General features: G+C 51.7%; 1 protein-coding gene across 1 annotated transcript in view; it reads left to right on the top strand.

Annotated features, from left to right (window-relative positions):
- Positions 1-15,934, top strand: part of LOC101663738 (NT-3 growth factor receptor) — an 89,356-nt gene that overhangs the window by 48,555 nt on the left and 24,867 nt on the right. The window contains exon 4 of the mRNA XM_004709895.1: positions 11,251-11,319. Coding sequence (XP_004709952.1) covers positions 11,251-11,319 — 69 coding nt within the window. The remainder of the gene's footprint in view (positions 1-11,250; positions 11,320-15,934) is intronic.

Genomic DNA, 15,934 nt, shown 5'->3' with positions numbered 1-15,934 from the left:
CTGAAGACAAAGTGGGTGAATAAGCAAATGTGATGAAGAAAGCTGATGGTGCCCCGCTATCAAAAGATATAGCATCTGGGGTCTTAAAGGCTTGAAGGTAAACAAGCAGCCATCTAGCTGAGAAGCAACAAAGGCCACATGGAAGAAGCACACCAGCCTTGTGATCACGAGTTGCCAAAGGGATCAGTTATCAGGCATCAACGAACAAAAAATCATATCATTGTGTGCTCACGTCCCTGATACGATCGCTGAAGACAAATGGGTGCATAAGCAAATGTGGTGAAGAAAGCTGATGGTGCCCGGCTATCAAAGATATAGATAGCATCTGGGGTCTTAAAGGCTTGAAGATAAACAAGTGACCATCTAGCTCAGAAGCAACAAAGCCCACATGGAAGAAGCACACTAGCCTGTGAGATCACAAGGTGTTGCCGGGAGAGAATATTGAAAGCCCCATAGACTGCCAAAGGAACCAGGTCTGTCTTTGAAGAAGTACAGCCAGAGAGCTTCTTAGAGGTAAGAATAGTAAGACCTCATCTTATGTATTTTGGACATTATGTCAGGAGGTAGTAGAGGGGCAACAGAAAAAAGGCAGGCCCCGGACAAGATGGATCGGCACAATGGCTGCAACAGTGAGCTCACGCACAAGAAGAGTTGTGGGGAGGGCCCAGGCTCGGGAGTGTCTTGCCCTGTTGTTCTGAATGTCGCTGTGAATCAGAACTACTTAATGGCACCTGACAACCTCAACAAGGGGCTGGTGGAGGGACCTTTGTGGACGATACCAGGGCTTCAAATAGGTTCATTCTGCTTCAATTCCCTGCAGAGAACTGGATTCTCATTGTAGACACACCGAATCAGAACACCCAGAAATCACCTGGGGATCTTGTTAAAACAAATGTTGATTCCGTATAGCTCAGGTGGAAATGCACCTTCTTCGGAGCTAGAATTGGGATAAACCCGTTTGAAGCCCTGCCAGAAGTTAGTCAAGTGATTGATGGCTACTTGAAAGTTTGGGCATCTGAATCCACCAGCAGAGAAAAGACTTAGCCACGTGTCTGGGCAGATTGCAGCCTCAGAAACCCACAGGGCAGTTCTACTCTGCCCCATCAGGTTGCTGTGCGTTGGGTCGATGACAACCAGTAACTGAGGCTTCCCACATTCCTTGGCTTGTGGCACCCTCCCTCCACCTTCAAAGACATCTATGTTGCACCCTTTGTGCCTTTCTTCCATAGTCTTATTTCTCTCTAACTCTGTCTTCTGCCTCTCTCTTTTAAGGACTCTTGGCAGTACTTTGGGGGGTACCTAGATAATCAAAGTCAATCTCAAGGTCTCATGGGTCCTATTCTTAATCCCATTTGCCAAGGCCCTGAGGCTCTGGGTATAGACTGAGTCACACATTCTGGGAATTAGGAGGTGAACTTGTTTGCAGGACTGGTATCCTCTGTGTTCTGTGGCTAGAAAACAGAAACACCAAATGCACTGCCATCGAGCCTAATACACCCTAGAGGTGCTCCACAGGGAAGGCTGCGTCTGCCCCTGTGGGCTTCTGAGACAGTCAAGCCTTGTGGAAGTAGAAACGCTCATCTTCCAAGGAGGGGCTAATGGTTTCAAACTACAGGCCTTGTGGTTCGCAGCCTGACTCGTAACCCGCTGCACCATAGCACATTGACCAATGGGCACAGTTAGGGTCCAACAAATTACTCACAAAAGCCGATTACTGGCCTACAGATCACAGCCTGCAGAGCGTGGTCTGGACTCTGCATTTATGTGGATGGACCCTTTCTTCTAGATTTTCCTTAGAGAAGGCTCTGTGGCCCAGTAAGTTTAAGGGATTCCTTGAATTAGGGCCCTTCTCATAATAAGGGTGCTGAGAAGTTCTACAACATATAAACTTGTTTTGCTTTTTTTGGGATCCCATGGTGATTATTTACTTCATTGATAACTCAAAGTCTTGCAGTTCAAGTCCACTCAGAGATGCCTTGGTTTAAAAAACAAAACAAACGCTCATTTGGTTTAGCAAAATTTTCCTAAACAATCTGACTCTCTTTTTTCCCCATCTTGTATTACCTTTAATGCACTCTCACCCTTCTATTGCCAAGAATGCACTGTGGGAAATGCTGCCCTCCCACCCTCCACCCCCAGTGCAGGGCCCTGAGGAAGAGCTGCCTGCAGTCTTCTGAGCTTAAGGTCAAGACACCAGACACGTCACTTGAGATTTGATTAGAGAAAGCATTTTGGCTTCATTAAAGTTCATTAAATGAGCCATCCAGGGTAATTTAGCTGAATAAAAATGGCTCAAATGGCTTTAACCCCCAGCCCCTTTTACAGCAATTTAATTGAGGGTACAAGGAAATCTATCAATGATGGAGGACAATAACTCTTGGCCTTCGGGAGGAGCACTGGGCAGCAGCACCTGCTCCTTGGTCCCAGGCACGGGGCTTCCTGGGCTGGCATCCAGCAGCTCCTCGCTGGTCAGCACTAGCCTTGGGGACAGGTGGCCTGCTCCTTCCTTCCTTCCCACAAGGTTCACGCCCAGGAGGCTGAGAGAAGCCATCAGCCTGGTGCTAGGGTGATCCTGCGTGCATCTCTGGTTGGGGCAGGCTGGGCCCGGGAGCAGGAGCTCCCCGGCTCTTGGAAAAGCAGCCAGAAGGCCATCATCCCTGTCCTCCTGCAATTTGCTCCTTCTCTGGGTGGGGTTGAGGTCCCTGGGTGGCATAAATGGTTTGTGCTTGACCCCAGCCTAAAGACTGGAGGTTCAACCCCCCCTCACCCCCACCCCTGAAGCCCCACGGAAGAAAGGCTTGGTAATATACTTCCGGAAGGATTACAATCAGGAAAACCCTCTGGAGCACAGGGGTCATTGGGGAATCAGAAAGGGTTTGGGCTTTGTGTTGTGTAGTTCTGTTTTCTTCTGGTTCACGCTGTACCAGGGGTTTCTCTTGACCTTTCTTCTGGATTCCTCAGCCCTGCTATGGGTATGAAGGAGGCTGGTCCCCTCCAAGAGGCACTGGAGGAGGTGACATGAGAGAAGATGGGCAGAGAGAGTGTTAGGAGGCGGCGGATCTGAGGGCTGAGGGAGCCCTGCGCCTTTCACCGTGAGGAAGCTGCCCACGTGGCTGAAAGCCTTCCAGAGTGTCCAGGATGACAGGGGTCACAATCACAGTTCTGGGAGCCACCTGCCAGGCTGGGAGGGAGCTGGGCCTTCCTTGTCTCTCTGGGTGGACATGCTCAGTACTGCACTCCTCTGGAGCTCTGGGGGGGGTCCCTCTTGCCTGCAGCCGGCAGGGTCCTCCAGGAAAAGCTAGTGAGGTGGGCTTTTCATCATTAGGGTGTGAGCTGAACATGCTCCGTGTTCTCTGGAGGAGAGACCTGAGGTGGACGGGGTGGCCTAGGAGTCAGCCAAGTGACTGCCCTGGCCTGGATCACAGGGGCGGGCTGCTGTCTGGGAGGCGGTTGTTTGGGTAGAACAACCCGGAATAGACAGGGCAAGTGAGTGACTGGGAGCAGTGACCGCGAGGTTCTCCTGGCTCAGGGCTGGACACTCCGCTTGGCTGTCAGGCTTTCAGAGCAAGTGCAGGGCTGAGACAAGAGCCAGAGGCAGAGAGGGGCTGCAGAATTGCAGGGAGGGGCGACGTGGAGGTGAGAGGTTGGGGCACAGTTCACAGAGGGTCTGTGATGTGGATGTAAGCTGGTAGGGATGGCTGGCTGAGTGGAGGAAGTGCTGTCTCCTTTAATGGCCTAGGGAGGACAAGGCACCTGCCACCGGTGAGCCCTTCCTACGCCAGCCCCGACACAGACCTGCCCACCGGGCCTGCCTCTGCCAATCGCAGTGGAGTTGGTTCCGACTGGGGCCTGTTCTCAACCTAAGAAACCATTGGACTGACTGTCCTGAAGACAACTTTGTAGATGAGACTTAAAGCAAACAAATAAATGTAGGGTGCCAGGTGGCTTCTAACCCATGCTAACCCCTTCCGTGCTGAGTTAGAACTTCATTTGACTGCGTTTTCAGTGCTCAAGCCTCCTCGGAGGCTTGTCTTGCAAGGTGTCTCTGGGTGAATTTGAACTGCCACCCTTTTCATTAATAGTTGAGTGCTTAAGCTTCTGTGTCACTGGGGATCCTGGATGAGGTGGAGGAGGGCCCTTCTTATAAGGATGACTTTTGCTTGGGACAAGTGAAGATTGTAGCTTGTTGGCTCCTCGTGGCACCAGGGTCAGTGTGTAGGGCCATGGGTACTGAGCGGCGTTCTTCCACACATGGCCCTGTGCCTGCTGTCATTGTGCTCCTTGCTTAGGAAGATAGGGAACTGCTTCCTGAACTCAGGATCCCATGGGCCAGAAGGGGGGGAACCTGAGAGGATCCCTGTTTTAATGGGGAAAGGGTCATCTCCATCTTAAACCCCCAGGGCCAGTGTTTGGCCACGTGTGTGGCTTGTACCTTGTTCCCAAAGATCCTTGTGGCTGCCCCATCATTGTTCATTACCTCTGCCCCCTGAGGCTGGGCTGGAGAGGGTGACTTCTGCAGCTCAGAACGGATGACCTTGCTTGGATGAGGCATGGGGTGGGGGCAGGGGGGGTGGGCAGTATCACAGAGCTTGATTTGGGGTAAGTGTTGGATGCATTGTTTTGTAAACTCTCACTCACTACATTAATTCCCATGGTCAGGTGGCCTGGAAACTGGCCATTGACCTGAGACAAAGCCCGAGACAGGTGAGGATGCATCTGTTGGGCAGGGAGCACAGAGGGGCGCTCGCCATGGGGCTCTGAGGTTGGGTGGTTCTTAATTATACTCTGTGCGATAAGCAGGGCAGGCAGGGCAATGTGGGTGAGGCGCCAGCTACCAAGAAAGTAGAGGCAGTGGGCTCTCAACAGGCGATGAGTCCTATCGCCGTCTGTACCTGATCTTCTCCACCTGCCCTGCCCGTGAGCAGTTATACATGCCCGCCTGGGCAGGATGGGCTCTGCTTGCCTTGTGTGTCTATGTTGACTATGCTACTGGTGTGTGTGTATGTTTCTGGGGGTGAATGCTTCCATGCCGTGTCTCCAACAGGCCTGCTGCAAACAGCAGTGCGCATCGTGCGTACTGCACCCCACTTGGACTGGCTGTATGTGTGGGTACCTGCGAGTGTACGTGCTGTGGCTTATGCAGCATCTTGCTTGTGTTTGACTTTGGACAGCTCCCGCTCGGAGCCCTGACTTCTTCATCTGCAGAGTCGGGGTGACAGTAAGACCTGGCTCATACGGTTGCTCAAAGTATTGAATGGGGGAATGAGTACAAGCACCCTTCGCAGAGTGTGACACCTGGGTGCTGTGTCAGAATCTGCTCCAATCACGGTGCCCCATGTTCAACAGGACAAAGCGTGGCCCAGCCTGCCCCATCGTCACCATCCCTGGGAGGCTGAAGTCCGTTGTGGTGGCCCCTAGGTGTTCTGAATACCATCCAGCCTAATGGGCTTCTCTCCTGGCACTATACCAGGCAGATATTCTGTTGTGACCCGTTGGCTTGTCGCTAGCTGGTTTTGTTTTTTTTTTTTCCTTTTGGAAGCAGATGACCAGCCTTCCTGTATCCCTTGTCACTTATAGTCTGGAACCTCGCTGAAACCACTGGTAATTGAAATACAGCTTCTAGCGTCGTTAGCAGTGTGCCAGGCACAGCAGTAAGACAGGATGGCTGGTGGGGGACTTGGAAAACGCTTGACAAGCGGCAGCCATTGGTTGTAATGGAGGTGCGGGGAGAAGGAGCTCTCAGAGTGGGGACACAGCTGAGACTTGGCTTGCCTAAGGCACCTGGAGAAGGTGGTCTGAGTTTCAGCAGGTGGAAGGAGAGCAGGGCTGTGCTGAAGTCCCTGGTTGTCCTAAGCATGGTGCACAAGGAGGGTGGTGGCCACTCTATGTGACAGACCTGGAGAAACCGAGCAAGGGCTCTCTCCCCGAGGCAGGGCTTACTGGCTGCGAAGGGTGGAGGAGAACACGCTGGAGCACCTCAGCTCCCCCTGACCCAGGGGTCCCTGTCCCTCCCCCAATTTGTAATAAGGAGATAATACTATTTTTTATTCTTTATTTGCCTGGCATGTCTGTTATTTTCTTTCTTTCATAATCCAATTTTCTCTTGACATTTCTACCTAATGTAGCAAAACATGACCTTTGAGAAAGGACGTGGCTGGCAGGCAGCTCCCTGCCTCAAGCTCTCCCTATCACCCTTGCTCCCTGCCTGCTCTGACCTTGGCAGTGGGCTAGGCAAGGATCTCTTCTGCTCCGGGCTTGCCTATCTGCCTCCAGCAGGCCTCCTCTCTCCGGGTGGTTGCTTTTGCATCTTCCTGGAGGCATGGTTTCCCAGCATTCCCCTGAACAGCTCAGAAGCAAGCACTCCATTCAAGGGAGCACAGGAGTGGGCTGGGGAGTGAGCGGGCAGTGCCAGAAGTCTTCCCCAAGTTCTGCAGGGATCCCCCAGTGACTTTGCAAGGGTGCAGCTGGCTCCACTCTGGTTGCGTACGCAGTCAACCAGGAAAAGCCAAGCAAAACAAAGCACTTCTACCTGGCTGTGGCAAAGCACTCGGGTTCATTAAAACACCACAAAGGCCACTACCAATGGAGATCAGTAGCGCTGACGCTGAGCCTGCTGCCTTTGACTCCATGCGCCACGTGCCAGGCCCAATAGCCAGTGTAAAGTCTGCAACTGAAGTAGGGCTGAGGGCTGTCAGATTCCTGACGCTGCCATCTAGACCCAAGATAAAACCCTGCAGGTGGCTTTGCATCAGATGGTCCTCTTTCAGCTCCTGGAGCAAGGTTGCTGGTGGGCTTGATGCTTGACTGTTCACTTACGGCTGAAACCCACCCGTGGTGCCTGAGAGGGGCAGGCCTGGCACTCCTCTGCTAAGAGTACAGTCAGAAAACACCGTGGGACAGTCTGCTCTGCAGCACAGGAGCCGCTGAGCCGAATCTGCTGTTCTGAATCCTTCCGATCAGCCTCCCCGGATGGTGAAGATGGTTCAGCTGCCGTAAGGCTTCAGCTGTTAACCAGAACGTTGGAGGTGGAAGTCCACTTAGAGGCCCCTCAGAAGAAAGGCCTGGTGATCTACATCCCCAAACATCAGCCATGGACAACCCACGGAGCACAGTTCTACCCTGACACACATGGGGCATCATGAGAGGCTACAGACTCAGGGAAACTTCTGGTCCGGAGCCCCGCCAGCATTGTGGGCTTTATATTTTGGGCTGCTAACACAATGAGAGCTACCGTCTCGGAAACTACAGGGGCAGGGCTGCTGTGAGTCGGCATCCACTCAATGGCAGTGACTTGGGCTTGAGTTAACCCAGTAAGGTTGGAGGTTCAAACCTACCAACTGCAAAAGAGAGGGCTCTCTGTTCCTCTAAAGATTGTCTCAGAAATCCCAAGGAGCAGTTCTGCTCTGCCTGATACTCATCAGAATCCACTTGCTGGCAATGGGTCCTTGGCTTCCTGATCAGTGGGGGAATGGTGGCAGAGGCTTGGATTGGGACGTAAGGTTGACTGGGGCTTTGTGAAGCTGAGTCTGTTGCCTGCTGTAGGGGTTCTTGGGGGTGCGCAGGAGTTCTGCCCCCCTCAGGGAGATGGCGTGCGTGCGGGCGCTGAGGGGCACTCCCTCACAAAGAACTCTGTGGGCTGAAGACTCAGAATGGAGAGGGCGGGTGTTCAGGGCAGGGAAAGAGCAGGCTGCTCTGACGGGCTCAGTCAATCCAAACAGACACCAACCTGTGGTCCCCTTCTCCCCACCACCCTGGGTCCTCAAATTGGGGTGGCCGTCCCAATGCAGTCACAAGCTGTCTCAGTGGCACTCTGTTACTTAGCCACCCAAGGTAGATGTGGAAGCCCCACCCACCCAGTCTTCCTGTACGTGCCTGTGTTAGTCAGGGCACTTTAGAGAAACAAATCCACAGAAACCCCTGTATAAGAGAGAGTTTTATATAAAGGGTAAGTGCGCATCAAGAAAGCATCCCAACCCAATGCTGCCCAAGCCCACAAGTCCAACATTAATCCATTAACCCCTATGTCTGACACGAATCCACAAAGTCCTCCTCCATCGCACAAAACAGACACAATGATGCTGACTGCAGGAGGAAAGCTGAGTCAGTGAATGTATACGCATCTCAGCACTGGCAGGGATCTCCACACAGCTGCTCCAGTACCCAGGGCTGCATCAGAGTAGGTCCATGTGGCTTCTCCTCAGGGATGTCTTGCAGGAAGTGAGCCTTGCCAGCTGAAGCAGGGAACTGGCTAAGGCAGGTGCACCCTGGTCCGACCATCAGAGAGCAAGAGACCCGAGAACTCAAAAGGTGAGGCTCACCGAGCCATTTATCCCTCTGCCCTTCAATTAACCTCATATATGTTTATCGGTCACGGTGGCACAATAAACTAACTACCTCAGTGCCCATTGTGTCCCCTTACAGTGTGCACGCATCTGCCTCACGCGAGTCCACTGGCCTGGAACTCTTGGCTTCTGGTTTGCAAAGAAGAGGCACTCTCTCTTTCCTCTGGGGGATGCTGGACACGTTGGCCATTCCAGCGTGCTTCACATGAACAGGCCAGCAATGTGGGTCATGGCTTTTGTCCGGCCATCAACATGACCCCTTTGCAGAATGCCCCGTCACCCTTAGCAGAAGCTCCTTGTTGCCACCGCCATGAAGGGGCCCCCTACTCTCAATCCCACCTTTTCGCCACAAGGTCAGCAGTTTGAAACTACTGGGGCGTTCTGATCCTGTAAGCGGTCTCGAAAACCCTTGGGGGCAGTTCTACTCTGTCCTGTAGGGTCGCTATGACTTGGCATTGACCTTAGGAAAGGCCATCACCATTCCTCTCCCTGGTTGGTTGGGTCTGTCTCCCAGATCCAGTGCATTAGACATCTCCAGCGTCTGTCCTGACGCCATCCCCTTCAGGGGCAGGCTTCCCTTCTCTGGCCCGGAAGCCCCTCTGGCAGCAGCCTCTGAGCTGGTCTCCCAGGTGTCAGCCTCCACCTCCTGGTCTTAGAGATGGCAGTTAGACGTCTGTCCTTCCCTACCTGACATGACACCTGCAGTGCCTTCCCATCGTTCTTCAGGAGAAGACCTGGACTTTTCGACGGCCCTGCCATAGGAACACCACACAGGACGGACGGGTGTGACAGACTGGATTCCTCACAGTCTCAGCGGCTGTGAGTCTGAATTCAGGGTGCATGATCCAGAGCAGGGATTAGCTAACTTTGGCTCGTGAGCTGTATGTGGCTCTTTCGCTACATACATGTGACTCTGAAATAACATTGAAAATGAAGCTATCATAACTTCATTTACTAAAAAAATAGAGGATATTAATCTGGATAATGGTCGTTTTGTTGGTTTGTAAAAATATATTTATGGCTCTCGAATACTTTTTGAATGGTTGTGAGGGACAGGCTTGGCTTAAACGTTTGCAGAGCCCCTATCCCAGAGGAAAGCGCTTTCTCTGTCTACTGTCCAGGACAGCCATGGTCTGCGGTTCCTCAGTCTCCTGCTCCGCCTTCCCCAGAGACCCCCTCCATGGCAGGGCCCCCTCCATGCCTGCTTGCTTCCCTGTGCCTGCTCTGGTCACGTGGCGACTCTGGTTGGGCTTAAGACACACCCTACGCTGAGAATGACCTCATTAACGCTTCCTTCAATAGCAAAGAAAATGCTGTTCCCAGATAGAATTAACAACACATATTTAGTGTGTGGGTGGTGGTGGTGGTGGTGGTGGAGGAACATTTTTCTTTCTCATTTATCCTAAACCACTCCCTTCTCCCAGCTGATTCTTAACTGGCCGATCTTTGGTCTCCTGGTCCCCCTCGACCTTTTGTGCCTGCTACTTGTACAGCCTGGCTCAGCTGGCAGCTGACTCATCTTCGCTGTACTTGACCCAGCTCAGATATTTCCTTAGAGCATCCTGTGTAAAGTCAGTCCTGCTTTGTTGACACCCAGGGCCTCTGGTGGCCTACTAGGTGATGTCCTGAGCTGTTATTCACAAGGTCAGCAGTTTGAGCCCACCAGCCATTCGGAGAGACAGATGAGGCTGTCTGCTCCTTTAAAGATTTAAAGCCTCAGAAACCCAAAGGGAGTCAGAATGGACTCCGTGGCAGTGAGGTGTATTTGTACCCTGCATTCTGTTCCTGGGAGGAGCGTTGGCGTCGCCGTGTGTTAAGAATTGAGCTGCTAACTGTGAGGTCGCTGGTTCAAACCCGCCAACTGCTGAGAAAGGTGCAGCTGCCTGCTCCTGTACACGTTTCCAGTCTTGGAAGACCGCAGGAGCAGTCTACTCTGCCCTATCAGGTGTCTGTGATTGGGAGTCAACTCGATGGGCTTTTCTATCTGCGCAACTCTCTTGTTTCTCACTTGTGACTTGGCTTTGAGTTCTGGAGGGACCTTGTGGGCTGGCCCGGCCCCTGGTTCTCTAGGGCGGGGCCTAGATTTGGCTCCCAACAAATCTGCAAATGGTAGAAGGCCCTCTAAATATAGGTGCATGTGCAAGCCTGTGGTTCCTGCAGACATGTCTCACGGTCATGGATCTGCAGTGCTCGAGTGTGCGTGGCCTGATGGTTACCTAAATGGGGTCCCATCGGCACACAAGCATCATTCCTGGGGAGCCACTTCCACGCTAGCAGCATCGCACGGCTGCCTTCAAGGGCTGTGACGGCTTCCAAAGTTGTTTGTTGAGCCTGGCAAAGTAACAACCGCGGGTGTGTTTCTTCTTTTATTCCGAAGACTAACGGCTGCTCCTTTCCCCTGTATGCCCTAATGAGGACAATTCAGTCGCCATTCAGAAGAGAACAGAAGTGTGAACAAAAGGCTGATGTCTTGATCACCGTTGGGCGCATTTGCCCTGGGGAGGAGCGGCAGGCTGGAAGGAACTGTAGGTGACCTGCCGAGCTGTTTCAACCTCTGTGAATGTTAAGAGGGGCTCCTTGCCCGTGCACCTTGAGACATCATGCCCTTCTCTACAAGGGTGGCTTCAAGAAAGCTCCTTGGGCCTCTCTGGTGGGGACAGGTTACCGGGAGAAACCCAAGAGAAGTTCACTGTTTCTTTGAGCTCTACAATGGAACTCTGTCAGAGCCCCTGGATTGTCTCCGAGGCTGATCTGTGGCCTCTCCCCGCTATCAACAGCTGTATCTTTAGTGGAATAAAGGAACGCAGCAGAGCCAGACTCCAGTGAAATTCGTCAGCTCACTACGGAGCACGTTATGCGTGTGGGGCTTGGTCTTTAATTCCCTGGCCCTTGTTTGTTTGTTTTTTAGAAATCTGTCCAGTAACCGGCTCACCACCCTGTCCTGGCAGCTGTTCCAGACGCTGACTCTTCGGGAACTGTAAGTTCATCTTGGAAGGCCACCCACAACTTAATAGTGTGGTGGTTGGGTTGCCAGAAGGACCAGGAGTACCTGGAGACCAGGAGCACACCTGAAGGGGGCGCTGGGCTGGCTGGTGGAATGTACCCATCCAATGCTTGGCTTTTGATCCTCTTTCTGGGCGCAATACCTTTCACGAGACAGGAAGCTCCATTTTCAGTAAGACCTGTTTTTCTGATCTGTAAGGAATTCATAAAGAATTGTGCCCTGGTTCCCGGGTGACTTTAAGGAGCAAACACTTATTTTCTCTCCATTCTGGAGGCCCAGAGCCCCAGTCCAGCCCCGCCCGCTCCCGCCTCCCCCATCTGCAGCCTTAGTTCCTTGGCTTATAGACAATCTGCAAATGGCATCGCCTTCCCAGTGCGCACTTGCCTCGGTGTGTCTCCTGCTTTTCAAATACTTGAGACTGGGATTTGGTTTCGAACACACTCTAGGCTGCTAATGGCCTCACTAACATAACAGAACCCCATTTCCAAATGGGATCACATCTACCCAGGTATCGGGGTGAGGGTCTCACCTTACATTTTTGGGGTCAGGAGAGGAGGGACACAATTGAATCTATAAACGTAAAATTGATGTTGATAATAATAAACATTGATCGACGATGGTGTAGTGGGTTATAACTTGGGCTACTCCCTGCAAGGTCCACAGTGAGTAGGAGGAAGAAGGATTGTTGTACGCCCCTAAAGATTTACAACCTTGGAAACCCATGGGGGTGGTTCCATCCTGCCAAAGGGTCACTAAGAGCCAGAATCAACTCCTTGGTAGTGAGTTGGGTCTTTGGTTTATCAATTTATAATAATATTCATGATAGGTAACTCCAGGTTATCAGGTATGATTTCACTTAGACCTCAGTTTTATCATCCTGTGGGCCACGGGAGGCAGGTTCTATAGCCTCCCCATCCAATGTGATGTGAGCAACTCAGCCAAGGGGCAATGCTAGTGACTGGGGGTCCTTGTCACTACCTGTGACTTGAGCTTGCTTGGCTGGAGCAGGGGCTTCTCAGGGGTGTGGTGGGGGGCAAGGTCACGCATTTATCCCCCTAATGTGTGGCCTGGTCAGCCTTGCTGCTTTCCAAGACGCATCACTGCACCCCTCCCCCAGCCTGCACTTTTGCACACGGATGTTGGCTGGATGAGGGAAAACTTTGCGATTGCTGCTGGGAAAAAAGAACTCATGTTGGCGGGGCGTCACTGGGGTCATCTCTGGGCATGAAGGATGCGTCGTGTAGCGTGTTGAGGGGCCAAATGGGGACCCGTTGAAAAGGCCTGGAGGGAGCTGGAGCGTCAGGCTTCCCAGGCGAGTGCCTTCCCTCGAGCTGGCGATTCAGGCCTGTGTGCCCTTTACCTTGTCCCTCCATCACCTGGGAAGACCGCAGATCAAGGAGGAGCCAGCTATTTATTTATTTATTTTAATCATTTTATTAGGGGCTCATACAACTGTCATCGAAATCCATACACACATCAATTGTGTAAAGCGCATTTGTACATCATTCTCAAAACATTTTCTCTCCACTTAAACCCCCAGCATTAGGTCCTCATTTTCCCCTCCCTCCCCGCTCCCCGCTCCCTCATGAGCCCTTGATAGTTTATAAAATTGGTATTTTGTCATATCTTGCCCTGTCCGACGTCTCCCCTCACCCACCTTTCGGTTGTCCGTCCCCCAGGGAGGAGGTCACATATAGTTCCTTGTAATCGGTTCCCTCTTTCCCACCCACTCTCCCTTTACCCTCCCTGTTTCGCCACTCACACCATCGGTCCTGTAGGGCTCATCCGCCCTGGATTCCCTGTATTTTCAGTTCCTATCTGTACCAGTGTATATCCTCTGGTCTAGCCAGACTTGCAAGGTCGAATTCGAGTCATGGTAGTGGGAGCAGGGAGGAAGCATTTAGGAACTAGAGGAAAGTTGTATTTCTCATCGTTGTTACATCGCAAGGAGGAGTCAGTTATAACCTGAACTTTTCAGACCTGACTGCTCAGCAAGGGCACTGTGTGCAGCCAGCCTCCCAGGATGCTGTGCTTGCTCTACTCATTATCACGGCCCTTGTCTGTCTAGGTTCCCGCCAACCCAAGTGCCCTTCAGAAGCCCATTGCAGGAGTCCGAGCCCAAGGGTTTTCTCTAACAGTGTTGGAGGTTTGAGGGCGGGGTGCTGCATTAGTCTGCTTGATTTCCTTAGAACTTTGCCCTGTCTGTAAGGCCCCAACTGCTCTGGAGTCCCCAGAATAAGCGGAGAGATAAGAGTTCTCTAGTCACGTGGGCCTGAAATCCTGATGCACACTAATGAGAACCCCCTAGCTGAGCGTGCCGATGGCCATCGGGCCGATGCTGACGCGGGATCCAAGAGGACAGGGTAGAACAGCTTCAGCATCCTGAGGCTGAGAGGCTTCCTACAGATGCTGCTGCATCTCTCCACCCCCGAGTGGCTGGTGGGTTCCCCACTGGGCCCCAGGGCTCCTTTTGCACCAGCACACGTTCTCAAAAGAGTGACCTGTCTATAAAACACTGACATGATAGACTGTGCTAAAGGCCAGCGTTCACCTACATCTGAGGCGATTCTACTCAGGGTAGCCTGTTCCTGCCCACCATAGATAATACATGGTGGGGTGCATTGGTTCCAAACTCTTGACCACTGTGCCAAGCTAGTCTCTAACTTTGTTTACCCTGAGACGTAAATGAATGTGGCGATTGCAACGCCAGCACACCGATTTCTGAGATCTTACCGATCTCACGCAATCTATTCAGCTTTGTGTGTTGCCCAACTTGTTCCTCACAATGATCCCACAAGACAGGGATTTCATCACCACTCTGCCTCTGAGGTCTGAGCTACTCAGCTCCGTGTATGAGTCTTGTCGCTCATATTAAGGCCGCTCATTAAATAGGAAGTGGAGGGTGGATTCCAATCCTTCACCACTCGGCTGATCTTCCACATCTACTTCCAACACAGGTGTCTATTTTACAATAATTCTCAAAAATTACGTGTTTTACTTTCTCTCTCTTTTTAACAGTTTTAGTTTTTTAAAAAGTGTGGTCAGCACATAGGTATAACAAGACAGTTACTGTTTGGGCATTTTTGACATGTCCAGTTCAGGTCCATCTGTCACTTCCATCATGCTGGGGGCCAGCACTGTCCACCTAGGTGCCCTCCCATGAAGGAGTCACTCGAGACTTGCCCCCAGTTCTCCTGGGGCGCCTGTCCTGGTCTGTGGGAAGTCAGGGACAGCATCTCACCAGGGAACCCTTGGGTCTGCAGTGCTGCATTATTGAGAACGCGCCCAGCATTCCTTCTAAAAAATCATTGGAGACAAAATCAATGGTGTGCTGCCCTGGCGACCCGTTTCAGGGAATTTTAGAAACAGCAGTTTAGTGGATATATATTTAAAGAAAATGTCAGAGAGCTCCCAGAGGATCATGGGATGCTGCTCTCATCTTCTCAAGGGTTCAATACACCCTGAGCTAGATCTGCCTCCTGGGGATGAAGATGTTCCCTCCAGGGTGGTCGGCGTGTGAGTGCACCATGTCCCTGGAGCATTTCATTTCTGCCACATTGGTTTTTGTTTTTTACTTTGGCCTGTCTTTGTTTTATTTTATTTTAATTATTTTATTGGAGACTCTTACAGATATTATAACAATCCATATTTGAATTAGATCAAGCATAATTGTACAGTTGCTGCCACCATCAGCTTCAACACATTTTCTTCTTCTTGAACTTTTTGATATCAGCTCCCCTTTATCCTCTCTCCCCCCATCACACCCCTAGGAGCCCCTATTATAATATGATATATACATATTTATGTATATATATATGCACATTTAGCTCTATCTTACACAATCTAATGGATCTGTTCGCTTACAATCTGTTATTCATCCCCTCAGGTGGGGTTTCCAGTCCTGTTTCTGTCATACTGTTAACTAAGAAAGAGTTATTGGAAAAATAAAGAAACCCCCTTTTCAGGAGCAATCACCCTGGTAGCAGGGGTCTATGTTTTTTGAGGAAGAATTACATGTTAAGTGTGGAAAATTTATCTTTTGGCTGGAGGGGCCGAGTGTTGGCTCTTAGCTGTGCCTATGATTAAAATCCAAACAATCCCAGTTCCTGGCACATGGAAGAGAGGGGAGTGTTTTCTTGTCCGGCTTCCTGTTTAGTCCACATGGCGCCATCTGCCATGAGCCATCGAGGCTGCCAGGGTCAGCCCAGTGGAGCCTGTGGGCTGTGGTACTGGGATGGGCTGCCAGGAAGGAAGAAACCTTGGAGGAGAGAGGCCAGTGGGAGGGAGGGGGCTCAGTGTGCTCTGGTGGAAGTGTGAGGCTTCAGTGAGGAGAGGTGATGGCCCCATGGGAGGGACAAGCCTGAGGGTACACGACGGTCTCTTGGTGCCTTTCATCCTACCTGTCATTGTGGGTCCCCACTGTGTCCCCAACCAGCCTCTCCCTCCAGGAGCTCTGATGGGGACAGAGGTGATGCTGATGAGACTCACCTTCAGAAGGGTTGGGCATGGAAGGCCCTCCCAGTGCCGAAGAAGGAGAGACGTTTATGAACAAGGTCCTGCGTGGGACACTTCCACCTCCTTCCGGTTA

The sequence above is a fragment of the Echinops telfairi genome, unplaced genomic scaffold (genome assembly GCF_000313985.2).
Source record: "Echinops telfairi isolate 266 unplaced genomic scaffold, ASM31398v2 ScPeMD7_7409;HRSCAF=8447, whole genome shotgun sequence".
In the NCBI taxonomy this organism is placed as follows: domain Eukaryota; kingdom Metazoa; phylum Chordata; class Mammalia; order Afrosoricida; family Tenrecidae; genus Echinops; species Echinops telfairi.
This window is presented reverse-complemented; position numbering and strand designations above follow the sequence as displayed.